A 22,566-nucleotide genomic window follows, 5' to 3' on the forward strand; every position below is an offset into this window, starting at 1 on the left:
CGCGCAGGATACATGAGTCCATTCAAGATCAGGTCTTGTCACACCCCTCATCTGCACCGGCATCCGGCATACGACGCAACCGTAGCTCAGTATCCCATGTGCGAGTCCTACTACACTAGATTTCTGATTTGTAGGACAGGGTCGAGAGACGCCAGGGGATGAGAACGGCCTTTATCGAGCGGCTTCTGCGCGAGCCCGCCGACGCCGACGCCGACGCCGACATTGTTGACGCTTACTCTCAGGGGTGGAATACTCTTCCATATACCGCGGGTGACCTCGCCGAATATATAGAAAATTTAAAAACGTATCGCAAAGGGGATCAACCAGAATTGATAAGATTACAGGCGAGGGTACTTGGCTGGACTCACATGGCGAGGGAAATATCTAATATAAAACTCGTAAAGATAGCATTCTCTCGTTTCGAGCATGAAACTGAAACGCTTCATTCAGTCCTGCCAGAATCCCCTCTGCATTTCGCGTTCGTCCCCTTCCATCACCGACCGCGACAAATCTGTTACGAGATTTCCACCTTCATCCTCGCCCACCTCGTGGCATTGAATTTGAACGGGATGTAGATTCCGCCGGACAACGAGGTGAGAACGACGACGTCGGTCATTCGCGGTGCTACGTAACAGCTCCGACGTAAGGGTGAGAGACGAGGGATGATCCCCTCAGTCTCTTATCGCGACCGGGCCGTGGGATCCGGACTCCCAACACTTCCGTACTTGTTACACGCTGCGACGAACGAGATCAACGTCTTGAGAAAGCTACATCCTCATCAGCAATGTCCGTGAAACATCACTATGGAACATCGGGGGGCTGAGTCTGACAGTTATCGTGAGCAACGACTGATTAATCGCAGTGCTTCTGGAGTTCGGGGGCTCGTAAGGTGCGCGTCCTCGGAGTGATCACTCTCGTGGCATAGATCAGCATCGTAACTTATCCTGCTTTTCTCACCGTCACCAGATAATCCTGCGCTGATTAAGGAAGAGGGATGGAGAAGGTATAGAAGAAGAGGAAGAGTCTTTAGGATGAGATCGTGACGCAGGATGTCGAGCAGTGCCAGCGTCGGAATTGTCAGCGAAACACGCATTCGCGACAGGCAGTTCGCGCAGTGATAGGATCTGCCCCACTATCCTGCACATTGCCCTAGGTATTGCCCGCCGTTGTCACGGTTCAGTTTCTCCCACTTTGCATGCAGCACCCCATCTGTCTTCTCTTTCCCTCTGCTTTCTTCAGTCTCTTTTCGCCCTGATTTATTCGCCAACGGGTAAACCTCTTGGCGTGCATTTCTTGCGCTGAGAGTAGGGTAGTTTCCGTATGACGTGCCTTTCTGTTGGATCTTGGGAAAAAGAAGAAGGAAAAGAGAGAGAAAGAGAGAGTGTGTATGTGTGTATGTGTGTGGTGTGTATATGTGAAAGAAAGGAGAGAAGCATACGAATTGCGGTGCAATTTGGTGCGTATCTGCTACGACGTCTGAAAGTGCGATCGAATGATGGATTCAAAAAGGTACGATTTGATGCTGTCAGCCACTTCGGAAGTGCTTCCTTGCGGGAAGCGGGGTTGAACGAAGTCTGAGCTACTTCTCTACTTGCTGTGAGTTGCCCTTCCTCGGAGAAAGGGGAACAGCATCTCGTAAATGCAATGAGCTGTTTTGTGATAAGAGGGAGCCATCGCTCTCGAAGGAGTTCTTCTCAGCATTTTCGCAATACCATGTGAAACGTATTCTGCAGGTGTGCCTTCAATTTTTATCTTTTTGATCTTCTGATGTTTCCATCAGACATTGCTTAGTTACACATTAATACAAAGACAAAATAACACAAAAATATAAAAAAATTTTTTAATAAATTTTTGTTCTCATTCAATTGTTCTCATAGAGCATAACATGTATATATCATGTGGTTATTAATTTTTTTATAATTGGCTTTTGGTTCCAAATGTAAATAATGTTCTAATATTTTTATTCGTGTTTTAGTTATTTCTGTATATGTCATAAAATATTTACCGGATACGATTTGTCGCATCCATTCATGCACTGCTTTTAACTTACCTGCTGAATGTCGACATATACGCGTTCTTTAGGAGAATTAATTAATTTTAAGTAACAAGTAACAGAACCTCGTGCACGATATGTGATGTGCGTGAATTGGTTAAAAAGAAATGCTTTTCTGATACTTGATTTTCTACGAAATTAATTTTATGTAATTGACTTTTGCGTAAAGTAAGTAATTACCGTAAAAATGCTCTACGTGATAGCTTCGTGTTTATTGCATGTAGTTTTATAATTTTCCACGAAATTAAATCAAACATTGAATATATCGCATCGTCGTTTTATTTCAAGAATGGCTTATCATTACGAAGCATACTATTTTTAGCTGCATTTAATCTGAATGGCAAATTAATATAATTTTTTTATAAAGTAACAGATATAATGACAGTTTTTTAAAATAAATATTCCTGAAACTTGAATGATGAAGTATTCAATAAAGATTTGAAATTGTGCATCGAATATTACCTCAACTGAAATTGTTTATGTTATAGTTGTAACCTTCACGACACTGTAAAATTGATAACTTGTATACTTGTATACTTACGACGAAGTAGCATCAAGTTACGAGGCCATCGTGAAGCGTCTGCAAGTTACCGTTGCAATTAATATAACTTTTCCAACCACGTCAATAACGTTTCGACATCTTGGCGGTCGACCAAACTAATATACGTTCGAACTGAGAACGCGAGAACCTTTTGGAACATTACGTTGCCGCAATTACGTCAATATCAGTCGCACAGCATTTTATCAAAAGTGAACGTTCGTGATCGAACGAAATACCGTACGCTTCACATACTTCACATATTCGCACGCGGTTGGCAGGATTCGAATTCAAACTGCATCCATATATCACCAGCTGTTTTGCCATTCAATAGCAGAAAATATTACGCGTCAGCATCGGGCCAATATATTGAGCCGGAATTTGCATAAACACGTTACAGTCTTGTGTCGTCACATCCGAACGCGAAACAACACGTATATATATTCTTATGTCCCATTGTTGTTTTTTTCTTCGTTGTTTTTCTGGCACGAGATAAAGATTCCAATTGACTCTTGACAATCACATTATCGTTTTTTGAAGAAACGCGTAGTAAAAAATTCGGTCACAGAATTAATCTTTCTCTGTACAGCGTGTGTAAAACGAAAAGTAAATTGATAAAAACATTTAACAAGCTAAATAAAAATAATGTTATTAGCAACAAATGCAATAAAAAGTGTTTATCTACAAAGTTAGGTTTCCATAATTTTGCAAGATGCTTTTTTTCTGCTCGGTGAGCGCAAGTGCTACTGATGTAAGTAGGTCAACGTACTTGCTAGGTAACCAAGTCCTTATAATCATCTCATCGATTTAAAAAGAATCGATGAACGTGCGTTCTTCAAACGTCGTTTATTTGTTGAAATAATGCCAGATATTTTTAACAGGAACTTATTGTTATTCTTGTAATGTGTTTCTTGCAAGGAGTCCATCATTTCCATTTCGTGACGACGCGGTTGCTTCGGAATAATCTAATGACGTCGTTGATTGCTTGTAACAAAAGTCCGTAGCGTTTTGTTTAATTTTTTTTAGCGAAACAAAGACAAGTTCTGGAAAAATGGAATTATAAAGCTACTACAAGGATAGCAAATGTTAGTTAAACAAGACAAAATAGTTGAATAAATATTTATGCATATATTTATAATAATAATTTTGTCTTTGACTAAAATAACGCTACAAACTTTTGTTACAGCCGCTGTAATATTATAAGGTAACGTTTCAAGAAATTTGTAATAACTCGACCGTTTTTTTTAAGGTACAATTATTGAACATATACACATATATATACACGTACGCGACACGAGAGACGCAGGACGACGATTTATCGATAATTTGTCCTACTTTTTCGAAAGAATAAGAGCAGGTTTCCTTTTTCGAGCGAAGCGAACTCACCACTTGGATATCGTGAATCGATACCAAGACAAATTTCTTTTATGTCGCTATTTTTGTTGCATTGTATCTCGTTCATGTTGTTTAAATCGACAACTTTTTATCTGCAGGACCAAAGCACCGTGATCTCAAGTAACTTAAAAGACAGCTCTATTTTTCGCAAATGTACTGCTCTACACCGGAAAGCCAATTGCTCCAGTTTTCGCATAGGAAGTCCATCTAAAACGTGATCCGTTATTATTTCTCGTATTTATCAAAAGCAAACTAAACGGAACTGGCGTATTGATGGAATCTACCTCCATTGGACCGATTGTACTCGAGAAGTACTCAGAAAAAGAAATCGGAAAGGGCAGTGATGAACATGAATAACTCTCTACAATAAGAACCAGAGTATATATCGTTTCTTGTTGTTGAGATGCAACCGCGTACTAAAGGCACGTTATCGAAAGTAACGAGAATAATTACGAGAAGGATAAGAAAGAATTATCAGATGCAAAACAAAAACGTTACGTACGATTGTTATCACAGGTAAAAATAAATAAATAATAAATCGATTAATGATTACCTGTGTATCAAAGTAACGAATTATCACGATAGAAAGAAGAAAAAAAGAGAATTAATACTGAGGATATGTTAAGGGAAGGAAGATTGATCACGTTACATATAGTCCATACGTTTTCTGCTTTCGTCGACGATACGATCGAGAATACGCGACAGCTTAACGGAGTTTTGATCTACACATTAAGAGTGGTGCTTGACGAACAATACCCCGTTGCCTTGCCGATGAGGATTCAATCAGATTACCGAGAAATAAGCTCAAGAGGTTGAGGATGAGGGTGGACGGTCGAAGGCTTATATGCGACTTGCGCTTCTAAATTGATAATACTTAACAAGCGCTCATCATCGCGCCGACATTATGGGGAATGGCATGAACAAGGTAAGAAATTGCTTTATTTATTTGCGACAGAAGTCGAAATCTTCCTCACCGTGCATACGCAAATTATCGGAATAATAATATAATGTTAATAATAACAATAATAATGTGATATTATTATTATTATTATCAGGGGGTCTACCGCACTTCAAAAAAGTGTAAACCTATTGCCAAAAACGGTAATAAGTTCTGCAGTTATTACCTTTGTTTCCTATATTGCCCAAATATTGCTTTTATTACCATTATTAATTAAGTATTACCGTTACATTGCCATTATTGCCAAATATTGTGCATATATTTCCTTATTTCTGAAGCTATTGCTTTCTATTTTCAAGAAAAAGGGAGTTAGAAAAGAATGAAAATTTGCATTTTAAATATGAAAGAATTAAAATTTAAAAATTTATTAGTCCTTAGAATGGAGCAAACACAAAATAACATAAAATAAAATATTATAATAACATATATAATAACATAACATATTTTATGTTAAAGAAATAATAATTCTTTTATAATAACAAACCAAAATTTTTTACATTAAATATTAATATTTCCGAATATTAATATTTAATGTAAAAAATTTTGGTTTGTTATTATAAAAGAAATATTATTTCTTTAACATAAAATATGTTATGTTATTATATATGTTATTATAATATTTTATTTTATATACAAACAATAAGCTCAATATAATATTTAAATAACGCTCTTTGGTATTCGGCAGAGCGGTTTTAAGATATGACATCTCGACTTTGTGCGTCTTTAATCGAGTTTCATGTGTGGTTTACTATGCATCTACATAAGCTAAACTGGACATAAACCGTTGAACTCTGTTATTGACTGGCCCTTGTTTTGCGACTGTGGATTCAGAAGCATGGGTCTAGACACTGATTTGTTTTTGCGATGACTACGATTTTCAAGTATGATAACTTCACTTATTGCGACCATTGGATACACGATTTATTCTTCACTTATTACGACCATTGGATACATTTGAAGTAGATTGCGAGTTCTAAATGGCGGCGATCTTGCATATAAGTTTATATTATTATGGCACACTGAAGATAGTCTAATGTAGACTGAAACGTTTGTGATTTATGTGAACTACAATTGGTTTATTATTAAAGATTTAAGCACGTACATCCTGCTTCGCTCTTGATTCTGACAGCGTTATTTAAATTTTATTTTATGTTATTTTGTGTTTGCTCAATTCTAAGGACTAATAAATTTTTAAATTTTGATTCTTTCATATTTAAAATGTAAATTTTCATACTCTTCTAACTCCCTTTTTCTTGAAAATAGAAAGCAATAGCTTCAGAAATAAGGAAATATATGCACAATATTTGGCAATAACGGCAATGTAACGGTAATACTTAATTAATAACGGTAATAAAAGCAATATTTAGGCAATATAGGAAACAAAGGTAATAACTGCAGAAATGTGCCAGTCGCGACAGAATGTGTCGTAAAATCCTGAATCTTTTGTAGGAATCAAGTTTTATGTGTACATTCATGGAGATCACCTTTTTTACTGTGACAGTTATACTATATATACTATATAAGTAAAATATGGTTAAATATTAAATATTAAAATAATATCTGATTATTTACCCATTTTGACAAGAGAGAACACCAAACTCTTACTAGAACTGAACTCAACTCACTTATTTGAACTCAATTTATTAAGAAATTATTAAGCACAGTTGCGAACTGTAGTAAGCACAGAAATGATAGTGAGGATATTTGCGCGCCGGCTCGTGCTTGTTTAGCTATTTCTGTTGTATTGCTTATTTATTTCCTGTTTATTTCCTCTATTGCTGCTTTATTATACACTATTATTTTTATTTCCGTCTATTGCCTACTATTGCTTTTTTGCCCATTATTGCCGCTTATTTCCCAATATTGTGTAGTTATTTCCTTGTTATTGTTATGTATTGCTCAAAATTTGTACACCTATTGCCGAGTGCGGTAGACCCCCTGATTATTATATAATAATATAATCAAGAAATGTTTTCATATTTCCTGGATTACATGGAAGATACTTAAAAAATACGAGAAAATATGTAGAAGATAATTTAGGTTTGAAATATTGACAAAATAGCAAGAAAATATATAGGAATACGTTGCTTTAATCTTCGTTTAATGAAACGATAGAAAGTTCCGCTTTCTATTTAAGATCTAAAACTATTTCAAATCAGTTTGTCTTATAAACGATTAAGGAATTTTTTATACATTTATACATAATTTTATTAGTTGTGTTATAAGTTTCGAAATGATGTTCGAAATGTATTTTTAGTAAAACTTTTTTTTTCCACACCATAATGTACATAACACAACGTGAGACTGCATTTAATAGCGCAACTGGTGTACATTTTATTTCGGACCAAAGGATTAACTTCACGCCTTTTTACTATCTGACAACTTGTGTGTTTAAACGCATTTCAATATAACGACTCACCTAGCGCTGTCGTAATCTCGCGTTTAACGATCGACGTAATGCGCTTGATAATAATAAAATTTTTATGTCCGCCAATACGCATTTACACGGCTGAGAAGCGGAACGGAAGTGCAGGAAATAAAATTGACATGGAAACCTCGCGGCTTAACGTTTCAGTCACGCTAATCAATTCCGAGATGTTTCATGACTTGTAAAAAGTCCTGGCCAAGTACATCGATCACAGGTGTCTTTCCCCTTTTCCTCTTCTTACATCCCTTCGTGACGCATTCCATCTTCTTACATTCCTCACGAGGGAGACCTTGCTTGTAGATTTTGCCAGTTGTATCACTAGCAATTTTCGTGATCGCTTCTGTAGTCGTCATCGCATCGACTATCGACGAAACAACGCCAAAGGTAATATTTGAGAGATCGTGCGGCATTATAGAAGTTTCTACTGTCGTCTCCAGCGTAGAGTTCACAGAACTCTTCTCTGAAATGTTTATGATGGTCTTTGCGGAAATCAGCGGGCTGTCCACGGCAGATGAAATGACCGGATTTATCGCACTGTCCGTTTTCTCGATGTTTTCTTGATCTTTGAACTTCGTTGGGAGTAGCCCCTTTCTTCGACCGTTTCTTCGTTTTCGGCAATCGCATTTCCTCCTTCGTTTAGCACGCGATCCGCGTTTCATGAAACGATCGGTGAGCTTTTCATGATCGTTCGTCCTTCGTTTCGTAAGCTTCCACGAACGTCTATGGCTTCTTTTAATACCTGGCTTCAGGAGGAGACCCAGAGGACTTCTTGATGCAGAATGTGGCTGAGATACCGGAAATGACAGAGCGAGTGGCCCGTGGTCTGGAATGGTTCTCGAAGAACGTTCGAGGTGGCTGCCATGGGGGGTTTCGATGCCAACAAGCGGAGGAGATTGAAATCTGCGCGACGTCTCGGGGTGCGATCGATACTCCAACGCTGTCTGCATGCTGCCATGAATCGCGCAAACACACCAGGAGACCACAAGCGATCGAAATCGCATTTTGGTCGCGTGCCGATGACGTGGACTGTGCGACAGGGCTGTTTGCTTTTTCTTTTTCTACTTCACTCTCAAGGGCAAACACGTCGTCCTTCTTTCCTTGCGCTTTTCCTTTTCCCTCTCTTTCTGCTTACGATCGATCGATTATGGAACGACAGCTGCCTTCTCAGATCACTCGCCGCAGTCTCATCGAGATCTGGTCGTTTCTTCTTGTTCGAAATCAACGCACGAGGAGTGCGTTCAGGAGGAAGAGGGGCACGGGTGCAATCGCGATAAGAACAGTCGAAATGAAATTAAATCGCGAGAGAACTGAAACTAACAACCTGCGTCGGGAAAGCATGGTTGTTTTCTAGGTCGCGAAAATGAATGCGCATTCTTGGACTGTTAAAGAGGTCGTTTCAAGATTTTTGTCTTGACATATCTCATTACCCGCGTTAACTCGACTTTTGAGATATCACTTACTCGGTGTCGCCGAAAGCGAAGACTTTGCCCACGTTTAATTGTACTTTAATTAAAAGTTGAGTTATATCGACTGAACAAAATTGCTGAATAAAATATAATGTAAATTAATGTACTGAATAAAATATAATTTAAGTTAATGTACGTCTCCATCCCAGATAGCTTAAATGCTGCTTTTCATCAAGATTTAATATTTGTCAAACAGTCAGAAGATTACAGCGTAGTCAGAATTCATCCGCGGATCATCTATTCTGTGGATTCATATTCCTCTAAAAAAAAGTGACCTGGATTTTTTCGTCGTGTAATTGCAAGTAATCTATCATCAAACAGACATTGAGAGAGACACGGCATTTTACATTAATGGCACGGAAGGAAAATAATGAAGACGTCTTGTCTCCTGGCTCATTCAACATATGATATTTAGGATTACGGTCTAAAAATGCTCTTGTCAGTTTTTTTATTAATTGCGGAAGTGTTTGGTCATGGTGTACCTGATGTTAAACTAAACATTGATCGCTCACTATGAAATACCCATAAAATTTTCGTAATTCTTTGCATTACCGTTTGACTTGTTGGCTTCTAGGTTCTTCCTGGTCTTTACGTGGGTAATTATCAGGACAGCAAGGACGCTGATCAATTGGAGCGCTTCGAGATCACGCATATTCTAGCCATCCACGACACGGCTCGTCGTCTGCATTCTGTGAGTTCAGAAAACCTAGCGGCATAGTAAAATATCTGCTTTAGTGAAATTTAAAGACAGACAATTTTGGCTAGGTAATTAACAGAATGGTTAGATAATTTTGGCTCGGTAATTAATAGCAAGATTCGCGAATAAAAAAGATCTGTAATGTGAAAAATGTATACTTAAGAGAGAACTCTAATTAAAAAGAATTTTAATCATGTGAGAAGATGTGCTTGACACAGTTTTTTAATTCTTAAGGTTCTATTTTCAATTTAAAATAGATAATCACTTCGAATAATCGCTTTGAACTTCAATCATGTAATTTACACAGTAAAGTCTGAGGAACTGACATTGTATAAGTTTAAACGATAATCGTATATTGTAAAACTAATCTTGTTTCAAAGAATATTAATTTAAAGCTGATTACGAAGATGTACAATATTAGAAACTATAAAAATACATACAATAATTTTTTATTTTTTTCATAGCCTATGTCCCTATGCTTACAGCATTGATGCAGCGTTAGGCACGGTCAATCAATGTCTGTTTCGATAAACTTTCAAAGGCCTACTTTCGAAATAGCTTTGAAAATCTTTGTCATAGCTATTTGGATGGCTTGAATCATATAGCGATGCCCTTTCATAGGAATTTTGAGTTTTGAAAATAGAAAATAATTCTGGAGAGCCGAATTAGGTCAACTATTTATATTTTACTTCGAAAACTGAAAACTCTAATGAAAGAAAATTCACTGCAATAATATTCCAACCATCCAAAGAGCTGGGACAAGGATTCTCGAGATAATTTCGAAAGCAGACGTTCAAACATTTATGCACACATCGGTTAACCACGTTCAACACTCCACTTATATTAAAAGGACATATTTCACATAAAATAAACGATTTTCACACATTATCAGCGTTTTAATTAATGTGTCAGTTCTGTTATTTTCAAGACATATTATTAATTTTATAAGTTTTTTGTAAGCAACATTTAAATTCGCAATTCACATATCTTTCTTTCAATTTGCGTATATTAGAACATCAGGAATATTTTGGTTTGTAATAGCTACATCAAAATGAAAACTTGCCTGTGGATATATATCATCGTTTAATCTAAATCTAAATTATGTTTCAGGACAAGCATTACTTATGCATCCTGGCTGCTGACAGTCCTGACCAAAACTTATCGCAATACTTCTCCTTGTGTAATGATTTCATTCATGCTGCTCGTCTTCGTGGCGGAAATGTTTTAATTCATTGGTAAATATATACTATTTATACACACTATTTCGAAAAATATGCAAGCTGTTAAAAAATAATTGGATGTTCTTATCACTATGGATTCTTTGCGCGACTTGAATTGATTTGTAAAACTGAATTTTACTTTAATGGAATATTAATTAAAAGCTGGTTACAAATATGTACAATATTAGAAATTGTAAAAATATAACATAAAATAATTCTTTTTGAAATTCTCTATCAAGAAAAAAAATCTGAATGTTAGTCAAAGAGGTTGTTAAGAGAATATCTGATGGTTTTTTGATAGCGCAAAATTTCAAAGTCTCATGAAATTTGTGATTCAGAAAAGCATGAATTGATATTATGAATTTTAATGAAGCAACTTTCCTAGTCTAGCAGGAATGTCGCGGAGCGTGACGGTAGCGGTGGCATACATCATGAGCACCACCGATCTGTCCTGGAAAGAGGCGCTCAAAGTCGTCAGGGTGGGTCGTTCTATTGCAAATCCGAACGTTGGTTTCCAGCAGCAGCTCAAGGACTTCGAGTCCAGTCGTTTGCCGGAGGTAAATAAAAAAAAGATTGTAGCTTTCTTAATGGAACTTTAACTATGTTCGAACCATGTACTGCACTTTTCTGTTTCTTTTTATTTTTCTCTCTTAAATTTCTCTATACTATATTTTTTTTGTTCCTTCTCCCGATTTATAATTTTTGTAAATTATTGATAACTGACAGTAAGATATTATATTTTAATGCAGGAGCGTCGCAGATTGAAGGAGCGGTTTCCCAGTCTCGCCCTTGCAGAGTCTGACGCCGAAGCTTGCAGCTCCACTCTGAGGAATTACGAAACACTGGCTCTAGCAAGAGAAGTGTGCGAGGGCAAATGCGCTATGGGACGCACTTGTCCGACTGGTCTTTGTCGTCAGGCTTCTAAAAGGTAATTATATTGAAATCCTTCACTACAAAAGAATACATTATTAATATAACGTTCGACTTAATAAAAGTAGTCGACAAAAGAATTTGTACAGGATATATTAGAAAATAGAATCGATAGAAGAGAAGATGGAAATTATTATGCGAGCAAATTTCAGTTTATTGTTTCGTCCTATTTTTATATTTAGAGTTATGTTTTTTCCAATTGCATCACCAATTACAGGACGTGTAAAAAATAACTCTATGTTATTACTAATTTGATTCCAGAAGTCCGAGGAGGAAATCATCTACCAGCAGTGTTGGAAGTGTGTCCTCCGGCAGAACACCACCGCAAACACCACGAATGCTACCATCTGCGCCACCCTCGCCTGCCCTACATAGATCGGCCAGTGTTGTGTCACCGAGATTGAGGAGTGCTCCAGCAGGATTGCATCCTTATACCGGAGGATCGGCTCCACCTTCCAGGTAAATTAACTTTTTATCGAAACTTTGTTCTTTTTAGAAACTTTTTCGAAAAGAATATATAATCAGTAAAAATAACACAAAATTGAAAAGAAAAGAATTAGTCCAGAAAGGCAAGACTTATTTATTAAAATAGATTTAAAAAACACATTTCAAGTTTTTATAATGAAAGACCTTGCTTTTAATCAGCTACAAATAGAGAAGATGAAATAATGAATCTAATGAGTATAATATCAAATCAAGGGACTCTCTAAATCAGGGAGAGGTGAATTGATGGAAATGGTCCAATAACTTGGCCTGTCCTGTTGTATTCTAATTAACACTATTGGATTACTATTTTTGAGGCATATTCAAACAAATAAAAATGTACTAGAACAAATAATTACCAAAACAATATATTAAAACAAATAAAAAACAAATGTATCAAGTCTCGTTGAAGGATCCCAAAAAATACATTGCATAAGGTTTGCACATGTTCCAGAAAACATATTCAAAAGTGTCATGAAATAAATGAAGAAAACTTTGAGCACCTTATTAAATAACATTAATTAATTTATTCAAAAACTTACTTTTCATTTCAAAATCAAAACATTGTAAGTTGCTGGATTCGTCTTTTTATTCTTTATATTCATAGCTGATTAAAAATAGAGCTTCCTATTTAAAAAACTTGAGATGACCTGTAAACTTTTTAACGCCTAGGATAGAAGACCAAAATAAAATCCTTTGAAAATTACTCATTTTTGTTTTACATATTTTTATGTAAAATCAATATTTATATGAAGAACCTTAAAAGAAGTCTTAAAAGGCAGTTTCTATAATGACTCGTCCTGTTTATGATCTGGTCGTAATAAAAGGCAGACTCATCAAAAAATGAAATAATGTTGCTTGCAGGGCTGTGTCGAGGGTGGACCTATCAGCGGCAGTCGCTTGCAGCAGCAGCAACACTAGTCTCTCCGCCGTGGGTAGATCGAGTGCGTTCTCTAGTAGCAACTGGAGATTGACCGCTGGTTCCGCGCCGAATACACCAAGACCAACGCCACCGGTTTCACCCCAACGCTGGCCGAGACGACTCTCGAATCGACCGCAATTGCCGGTACCGCCAGATTCGCATCCCTCGACGATGACGTAGCATCGGGAAAGTCTTGGTTCGTTGTGGAGCCTACTAGAATAACGAACTAAAGGACATCGGCGTGTCGTTCAAGAGTCGGTTGCCATTATTATGCATTGCTTATTCTCGGCAAGATAAATTCCTCATTCCAAACTCATTGTCATCCCAGCATCAGCATAGTCTTTATTTAACACGGATGAAACTTCAGGAGCAATTAAAGAGAGACTTCCGACGAAGATATTCCTACGAATTATACAATTACGAAGATGTAATGTCTTGCACTTGATAGATTTTGAATCGGGATTTTGAATCGCGTGGATGGCAAGAATTCGCAAAGTTGTCGCGTCTGAAATAATCTATGTGATTCGGCGATATGATAATACGCCGGTCCACTGAACACGTCGCATCCGGCGAGATGAAGCAGAGTTGTTATATCAGATACGCATATCTTGCGTCTGGGAATTGTTGGTGACTTACTGATTTATACAAGTTGTTACAAGTTATTGCTTATACTTGGCGAGAAAGTGCTTTTATCGCGAATGGGAGACGAACTCTCTTCACATGCATCGAGAACATTGTGTGTTTCGCGTAAGTGTGTTGATTTCTAGCTCCACAATTAAGTTCCAAAAACTTCAAATAATTCGCCAGTGAAGAATGATGTGTAAAATAACTTTATTAATGACCTAGCTGACGACAATTCGGATCGGAATGGCACTACGTTTCGGCTGAAATTCCAGCCCTTATCAAGTGCAACGAAATTAAAGTAAGAAGTTACATTTGGCAGAATGTAACTTGAAAATCCCTTCAGAGGTGGACAGAACACAACGACAAACATTTCGATCTGAATTGTCGTCAGCTAGGTCATTAATAAAGTTATTTTACACGTCCACAATTAAGTGCTCATCTTGATTATAGGAAGAAATGTATAAATGCTACATTGCTGACAATCTGACATTTAAATGGGATTTGAGTTAAGCGATTGATCGCAAGAAGTAATGGGATTGCTTGAAAAGAATGGCGCGTTTGGAATACGAAATTAATTCCTTGGGACGTTATCAACAATACGATGTTAATTGCGTAGAATTAAAGTGTATCAGGTCATTTCACGCTTTTATGGCGTCGCTCAATCGCTAGTAATGTCCTCGCTAATGATCCGCAATTTTCATCTGCCGAAGATAACGCATAAATCATTATCAATTAATTGTCGATTATGAAAAAGTATAATTATAATCGTAAGTACTATTCAAAGTGGTATGAACGTTGCTTCAAGTTGGTAGGTAGCTTTCAAAATTAATTATCCAAAATGGAGAATTAGTGAAGAATATTTTTTGATACAGTGTAAAAATGAGAGAGAGAGAGAGAGAGAATTCATGAAACGTGGACATGCTCACAAATACATGCACGATTCCATGTAGTATTCTACACGCGGACTCGACAAAGGACCGAAGAGAAGTCGATTTCGCGTGCTTATTCTTGCAAGGAACGATGTATTTTATCAACCTGTTCCATTAATTTCGTTTGCAACCGTCCATACAATTGTTGGCTTTCTAGCGAAATCGCACTATTTTATCGCGTGATATTCAAACGAAAAAGAAATGAGAAATACATATATATATATACATATACACACACACACACACACACACACACACACCACACACCACACACACACACACGTTGAAAACGCATACATAGGTATGTATTGTTGCGCGAAGGGCTTTCAGAGAATTTTATAAACGCACCGATGCGATCGCGATATTATATTATATACGAGTAGACGTTAGGCAGAACCGTTGTTGTTGTTTCGCCAGCACGAGCACTAGTCGATTACGAGCGAGTCAAGAGATTTATGATAACGCGCTTCGATTCCCCTCAGTATTACTAAAGTGCACGATAAGGTAATATAGCTCGTTTTTTAAACGTTTTCGCGCGTACGTTTCATACGTATATATGTACGTATTATATCACATGAGAAGCCGTGTGTTGCGCATGAATTCGATGTGCAACCATCACAATAGCTGATCGTAGATCAAACGCGCATCTCGTGTTATAAATTCGCGACACTTTCTAAGGAGCTACATATACGTCCATTCATAAGCAGGGTTGAACTCATCCATATAAATGCTAAACGGCAAATTTCTTCCCTCTTTTAATAAAGGATTAAAGTAAGGGGTATATTGATAAAAAGATTCAGTCTTTTCAATGAGATATACATATTTTAGAAAAAGAGGAACAAAAATTATAAAATTATAAAATCATTTAATATCTTGACAGAGGGAGAATTTCTGAGAATAACTCCTTGGCATTACTAAATATTTCCGTGAACTTAGATCTTCAATTTGAAGAGACAGATAAGTTACAAGCGATTTAAAAATGCATTGAATCGATCGTTAGCCCGGAAAACGGATCTTTTAGTGTGTTAATTATTTAACGATTTTCTTAATATAATAAATAATTAAAGTCAAGCCTGAATTTATGAGTGAGAAAGTACGAATAATGAATCGTGTAAACCATGCTCAAAAAAATTGGCATAACACGAATGCATGCTTTTCTGCAAACGTACGATCGAATATAAATTTAAACGTTTTTGCTTCATGAAAAAGGAGGGCTAATCTCGCGAGTTTAACATAACAAAGAGTCCATTTTCAATATCTCACCCTGAGCCATGTGTCTATAGCTTTAACGTCGAGTCGATCTGGCGCGAGATATCGGCGAGAAGAGTCGCGATCGTAAAAACATCTCGTCTGACCACACTCGTTAATAAATGTCCTCTGTAAAGATGCATGATCTAAAAGCCCATGATCAAGCTGTTTTAACGTTGATTGCACTTGTCGCGCCGATCAAGCGCGTGTAAAGGCGTCTCGTACATATCGCATTTGAATCATGTACCTACACACGTATACATATGTGTATACATACATATATATTTTTTAAAGTCACGATATATGAGATCAACCGGAACTGACGACTACAATCGCAAAGAATCTAGAACGCTCCCTACGCATTTATCTCGGTCACATGAAGTGAAGACGCGATTCCTCTTGACTCGATAGAGAAAATGTACTTGCCATCGGTTTTCGTTCACTTCTTCATTATTCTTGACAGTCGCATAAAGTGTAATCCAAAGGATGCCGGAAATGCAAATTCCTAGTCGCTGTTCTTTTCGAAGCCACACACATTCGCTTCATGTGACTTGGACTCACACACGCGTACACACTATCTATAGATGACGTAGATGGTTCTACTTTTTTACAACGTTGGTGTTAACGATTGCACGTAGGTAGGCAGATAGGTAGGTAGGTAGGTAGGTCAACAGATAGAAGCATTCATGGAGCATCGAGCGAATCGATGCCGAAGATGCAAAGTATCGATAGCTTTACTGATTTCGAAGTGTCGCTAAGACGCTAGCCCTTGATGGCGTGTAACGTACAATCGAGGACGACCAGCGAGACACGTGATGGAAAGGATCGTCGGACAATACATGACGTAATACGGTGATAACTGAGAGAAACGCGGACAGGGATGAGTAATTTTTTGATTATTTCGTAACGCAACGCAGAGGAGATAATTCGTCAATCAACGTATTGATGTTTCTTCATTTTCAATGATTTTCTGGTTCCGGATAAAAAATAATGTGTCGCAGATCTTATTACTTTATTCTACTTGCTAAATCCAATCTCGGGGGATACTATGATTTCCGGAGCGCCAAGTTTTGACCGTGGATTCTTCATCTACAGGTCATTACAAACAAAACTTAAAGAGTGGTGAAAGTGGCTATCTGGTTTAGTTTAGGAGATATGGAGGTTTTTAGTTGGAATTTGAGAAATCGACAAAAACGCTTTTTTTCCAGTTGCAGATTATTTTCGCGTTATTCAGAACAATATAGGGTAAATATTGACAATAACGGAGCCCGTCCCGATGACCTTGACCTTGACATATATTATAGAGGTCCTCCTGAGTGATCTTCAAAAAGTTTTAACCGTCGCTCGTTGTTTATTAAAAAGTTATTTAAAAAAAAGAAATTTAATGATTTTGTACGACTTTTCAACTGTCCACGCGAAGCAAAGACTTGAGTTTGACATATATTATAAGGTCACCTTCCTGAATAACCCGCACTAGGTTTCACCTGTCGCTCGTTGTTTGTTACAAAATTATTAACAAAAAAGTTTAATGACTAGAGCATAATTTTATGATACCATATACGTTTACGAAAGAGTATATTTGATGGAATTTTAGCATTAAATCAGAAATAAGTTTGAGTTAGGTTATATTTTCCGAAACTGGAACCCCGGACACATACGATCGTTTTCAGCCCGCTTCGCGGGAGGGCGGGAGGAAGGGGCTTTACTCCTCTCCCCCGCCGGAGCCGGTGGAACAGATTTCACCGTACAGATTTTGATCACCTGGTTCATGGCACGGATCCCGGCGGGGGGAGGGGCGATGCCCCTCCCCCCTGTCCTCCCGCGAAGCGGGCTGAAAACGAGCGTATAAGTCCGGGGCTCCACTTTCGGAAAATATAACCTAACCAGATTAGGTTAAGTAAGGTTAGGTTAGGTTAAATGACTTTCCTTCCTTCGTTCATATTCGTCGTTTATGTCTTTCAATATTCAAAATAACTACTATATTTTCGAAAGTTCTTTTGTTAATAACTTTTTAATAAACAATGAGCGACGGCTAAAACCTTTTATAGTCTGGAACTAGCAAAAAAGCGTTTTTGTCGATTTCTCAAATTCCGACTAAAAACCTCCATATCTCCTAAACTAAACCAGATAGCCACTTTTATCACTCTTTAAGTTTTGTTTATAATGATCTGTAGATGAAGAATCCACGGTCAAAACTTGGCGCTCCGAAAATCGTAGTCTTGCCCAATCTCGCATGGTACAAGGAGAAATTATAAGACATTTTCATATTGCTAAACATTTTCAAGCTTTTACGTGCTTTGTCCGTATTTTTTTGAGAATCTCTGAACTGATCGTTGCAGACAGTTTGAAACGGACATCAAAGTGGCAGTTGCAGTCAGACGCGCGTTGCAGTATCATAAATATCCAAGTACTGATAATGTTACTACAATCTGACATTGCGATCGCTATTATTGCCCGGTTCATCACCGTGCGCCGTCATGTTACGCAGTATCGCGCCGACTCGGCGTTGCACGTACAATTTTCTAGCAATAAGCGGAGATTATCGACGCTCGCGAGCCGACGAATCGCCGGCAGGAGGTCGTGGGTCGGTGGTTATCGCTCATAGATGTTAGCAAGCAAGCTTAACCGTTATTACACAGCTGCGAATTAATCGAATGATTCGTCCGCGCGCTATCGCGCGCTCGTACTCTAGTAGAGAGTACCATTAGAGCTCACGATGTTTATTTTTCTAATGCCAGTGACAGTCGTCCATTTGATAGATAGATGATGCGATTGCGATAGGGATACTGCGAGCAGAGAGAAAGAGAGCGAGAGAGTATGTGTGCGACGCGATTTGTGAGCGATGGAGAGTAGCAGGTGTCGAGAATGCATCTAGTACTTTTTATCATCGTGCGTGCGGGTTGTGCGATGAATCGTTGTATAGCGAGATTTACTGTTGCACCAGATGATATTACTTCAAGATCACCCATGTGATATTTTTGTAAACTGCAAGAAGAAACATTTTAGTTCCACGCTAAAAATGAATTGTCTGTGAATTACAACCCTCCGTCGTTTCTTCCTACAAACCTACGGACCGCTTATTCACTTCTCCACATCCTTCCTCTCTCATTGTTAAAACTATCTGCGCGCGAGATAACCAGTGAAAGTTCTGTTAATTTAACTTTAATGAGTTTGTTCGGACTTGGAAAGTAATTTGATCAGCGGTTCCTATCCTTCATCCACGCCATAAAGCCTCCTCTCGCGCTGTTATATCGTCTTCTCTATATAATATACGAGCTGAATACAGATATCGGGAAAGTTTGCGTTTAATTAGCTCAATTTTCGGCGGTTTTCGGATATCACAAATCATCATGCGCTAGAATTATCGTTAGTGTTATAATTGACCTCAGGCTTTCACGCGCCATGTCCGCCACCGAAACCATCACGTATCAATATCGATTGATACGTTTGATTGATGGCCTGTTTATATAGGATGTCACATGAGGAAGGGTCAATGTTTCCGGAGGTGTGACACGGATACCCCGAGCCCCGAATGTTGCAGCTAGTAATTAATTGAGACGCCGAGGACAAAACCAGCTAAGTGATACGAGCAAAGAGACTCCAGCTAAATAAATGTTCTAATTATCGATAATCAGTGAAGACCAAACTGCAAACTTGGCCCTTTTATTTTTACCAAATACATTACTAAATCGTTACATCGCTCACGACTTTAATGCTTTGTCTCTGTTACCTTGGCTAATCTAAGACTATCATAAGTTTGCAAACATCACGGCTGTGATGAATATCCTAACGGATTTTCAAGTAATCGCTATTGTCTTCCGGGGATAGTTTATAATCCAATATCCCGTAAATGGCGTAGAAATGGTATGTATTGACGTAGGGCATTAGCTCAGCACGAGAGAAATTCATATAGCAAGATGAGAAAACGACGAAATGAGGATGATTCGCTTTGTTAATTATCGTATATACAGCCTTTTCTATATAATTTGCACATATTTGCCATACGAAGGCGCAACGTTAATTATGCGATCGCAGCAACTGAATAATTTGCTAGTTGTCTCATCTTTTCTCCTACCTGCCTCGAGTTTTTCGTCTTCCTTCTTCGTTCCTTCTTCTTGCTACAAACTGATCCAATGATATTGGTAAACGCAATACAATACATAGAGCATTTCCAGAAACAATGTATACCCGATACGAAAAAGCTGCCGATTAATTGCGTATAATCCGTTGCATAAAAGAGCGATTCGCGGTTTTGAAAGTGACATAATTATTTTATGGAAACGCTAACGGATAATTTAAAATGCAAAGGATAATGCGAACGCGACAGCTTACTAGATAAATCGGATAGCGCTTGAAATATATTTTAAAAATCCTCGCTCGTGCAGTTGAAATTAATAATTTCCCTTTCTGATACGCAACCGACTGTATAAAACCGTCCCGCGAGGGCATGCCCTACATGCGGCCGCAGTGAGCCCAGTTCCAATTAATTATACGGCGAAAACAAGGTAATTAAGAGGTACTTCATATAAATGATAAAACGCTCCGTTGCCTGTTTTCGAGAGCAGCCTCTCGGCGTCAGTTTTCGCTCTGAAGTTTTTCGCCGTTTGCTCCATTTTTGCTTTCGTTGGAACAACTGTCCGCCTAAACTTCGCCTCGATATTTACCCCCGTCAAGATTTATCCGGCGCACACTTCCACGAGCACTCTGATGGAAGCCGAGGGGAAAACCGTGGAAAACACAATTGCCGAGACAGAAACGAGCAACGGTAACGTCGAGATTTACGTCTGCGTTTTGCGAAGCTAGTACGTGACGGGAGTTACGTCAACCGGCGTACGCTTAAATCGTTATTTCCCCCAGAATGACAGAATGCCGTAATATTAATGCGCCGCGTAACGAGGAATTACAATTTATGCGTGAATTGTTCGCGCGACATGCGCGTGCTGTGTGTGTGTATGTATAACTGTACGCAGTACGGTGTCACGCAGTCATGCACAATGGCTCGGGCTACGCCTGTCGGCGGTGTTCAACGACGTCAAACGTTAACGATCAAACGTCAAATTGATTTTCCACGGTATGATTGGTAATGTATCGTCAAACTCGAGATTCGTTCGTGCAAGGCGCGCACGCACACCGCTCTCGTATCACGAGAAGACATTTTTGCGCCGCCGAGCGCGCGGTTAATTAACCGTGCCGATTAATTAGATGGCGATATCTCTGATATCGATGAGCGTTATTGCTGTGCGCTCCCGCAGCATCGAATTTTCCATCCTCGGATTAGCCGGTGTACGCGCAAGTACAAGCGGATCGCGCTTGATTTTCCACTCATTCGCTTGTCCATCGAGTAATTTACAGCACGGTAGATCGAGTAATTACAAGATATTTGTTAATTAAGCTCGGAGAGTACGATGATCGTCTCGATTTAAAGATAAATAATATTATAAAATCTAATTTCACACTGGCAGTTACGTGACGGCCGACACCCAGCAAACAATGATCAAACATTGACACGTATAGTCTCTTCAGCGCGAGTAACTCTGCTGAGTGACGATACATAATTAAGTGGAGGATAAATAAAATGCACCTGTTTCATCCGCAGATTTATCGTTCTATCGTTACCATTTCGGGGTGCTCGGCGAGCGAGCGAGCGAGCGATCGCGCCGATGTGGATTATCCGACTGCTGGGACGCGTGAGTTTATAATTAGCACGTCGCATTCGCCGTAAACCGCAATTGCCATCTCGTATTCATCGTGCATTGACAACAATACGTGGCATACATTTTTGATACCGCGTACGCGACAAATTGATCGGTGCTCCCCGTTGAAATTGCGCTATACAAAACTAACGAAGCGTGTGTGCATCGTCGATACATAATTCATCGATGGTAGAATCCATCCTTGAAATTTGCATGTATAGCCGGCACAAGATAAAGCTCACGTATAGAGTCATTTTTAGCGTCGCCGTGACACCGACGTCGATTGCGCGTTGCGATTTTCACGCTCGAGTCCGGCGTTGCGTGCATGAATGGGCATGTACACCTGTATACGTGTGCAGGAGCGCGCGCGTCACGATATTTTTGGCATTATGCAAAATTCTGGCCTTTTTTACGATGCAGATATTATCGCAACGTTTCTCTCTCGGCCTTGTGTTCCCTCCAACGTTTATATACCGCCAGTACTCACTACACCGCGTTAATTCGGCATGGCAGCCTGCAGCGGCAGACTGAGAAATAACGGCTGCGCATACTGGACATATTTTATGTAAAACTGATTCGGAATTCACATGTTTCAGAAATATTCTACATGTAAAGTACGAACAATGCTTTTTATTTTTACATCACGGCCGATGGTAGCCGCTCGTTATGTTATGTAAATTGCAAGTATGCGGCGTGTCCGTAAAGGTGTTTTCTGACTTTATTTAGCCGTTATTTCGTAACTCGTTTATGACGAGAATGACGCCAGTAATTCTACCACTTGATTTGATAATTTTAATAGTTTTAATTTAGATTTGATAATTTTATAATTGTAATGATCTTTTAAGTTTTTGTTCGTCGCGCAAAATCGATTTTAGCGTATGCACCTTGCAACTGATGCAACATGACCAACATTCAAGTTTGTCCACCCTCTTTGCAAAACGTCTGTAGCCATCAAGAGCGTTATTATTAAAAATTTTTTCTA

General features: G+C 38.5%; 1 protein-coding gene across 5 annotated transcripts; it reads left to right on the forward strand.

The window, feature by feature from the left end:
• The first annotated feature begins 254 nt into the window (after window positions 1-254).
• LOC105281630 (dual specificity protein phosphatase 15) lies at window positions 255-14,845 on the forward strand. 5 transcript variants are annotated; one of them, XM_026975582.1, is made up of 10 exons: window positions 257-889; window positions 967-1,153; window positions 4,085-4,502; window positions 4,572-4,911; window positions 9,413-9,529; window positions 10,646-10,770; window positions 11,141-11,312; window positions 11,505-11,683; window positions 11,947-12,144; window positions 13,033-14,845. In XM_026975582.1, the coding sequence occupies exons 4-10, from the start codon at window positions 4,891-4,893 to the stop codon at window positions 13,268-13,270; spliced, it is 1,050 nt and encodes a 349-aa protein (XP_026831383.1). In that variant the 5' UTR covers window positions 257-889; window positions 967-1,153; window positions 4,085-4,502; window positions 4,572-4,890; the 3' UTR covers window positions 13,271-14,845. The 5 variants fall into 5 exon arrangements, 4 of the variants coding, with proteins under 4 accessions (XP_011341281.1, XP_026831383.1, XP_011341279.1 ...); XR_894339.3 differs by having other exon boundaries at window positions 258-889; window positions 4,085-4,911; window positions 13,033-13,837; window positions 14,165-14,845; XM_011342977.3 differs by having other exon boundaries at window positions 258-889; window positions 4,613-4,911.
• The last annotated feature ends 7,721 nt before the right edge of the window (window positions 14,846-22,566 follow it).

The sequence above is a fragment of the Ooceraea biroi genome, chromosome 2, assembly GCF_003672135.1.
Source record: "Ooceraea biroi isolate clonal line C1 chromosome 2, Obir_v5.4, whole genome shotgun sequence".
Taxonomy (NCBI): Eukaryota; Metazoa; Arthropoda; class Insecta; order Hymenoptera; family Formicidae; genus Ooceraea; species Ooceraea biroi.

Excerpts from the sequence above, each read along its gene's own strand:
- LOC105281630 (XM_026975582.1), top strand. The coding sequence starts at position 4,891 with ATGGGGAATGGCATGAACAAG. Across the intron at positions 11,313-11,504 it reads AGTCCAGTCGTTTGCCGGAG|GAGCGTCGCAGATTGAAGGA; the intron begins GTAAATAAAAAA and ends ATTTTAATGCAG. Across the intron at positions 12,145-13,032 it reads GGATCGGCTCCACCTTCCAG|GGCTGTGTCGAGGGTGGACC; the intron begins GTAAATTAACTT and ends TGTTGCTTGCAG.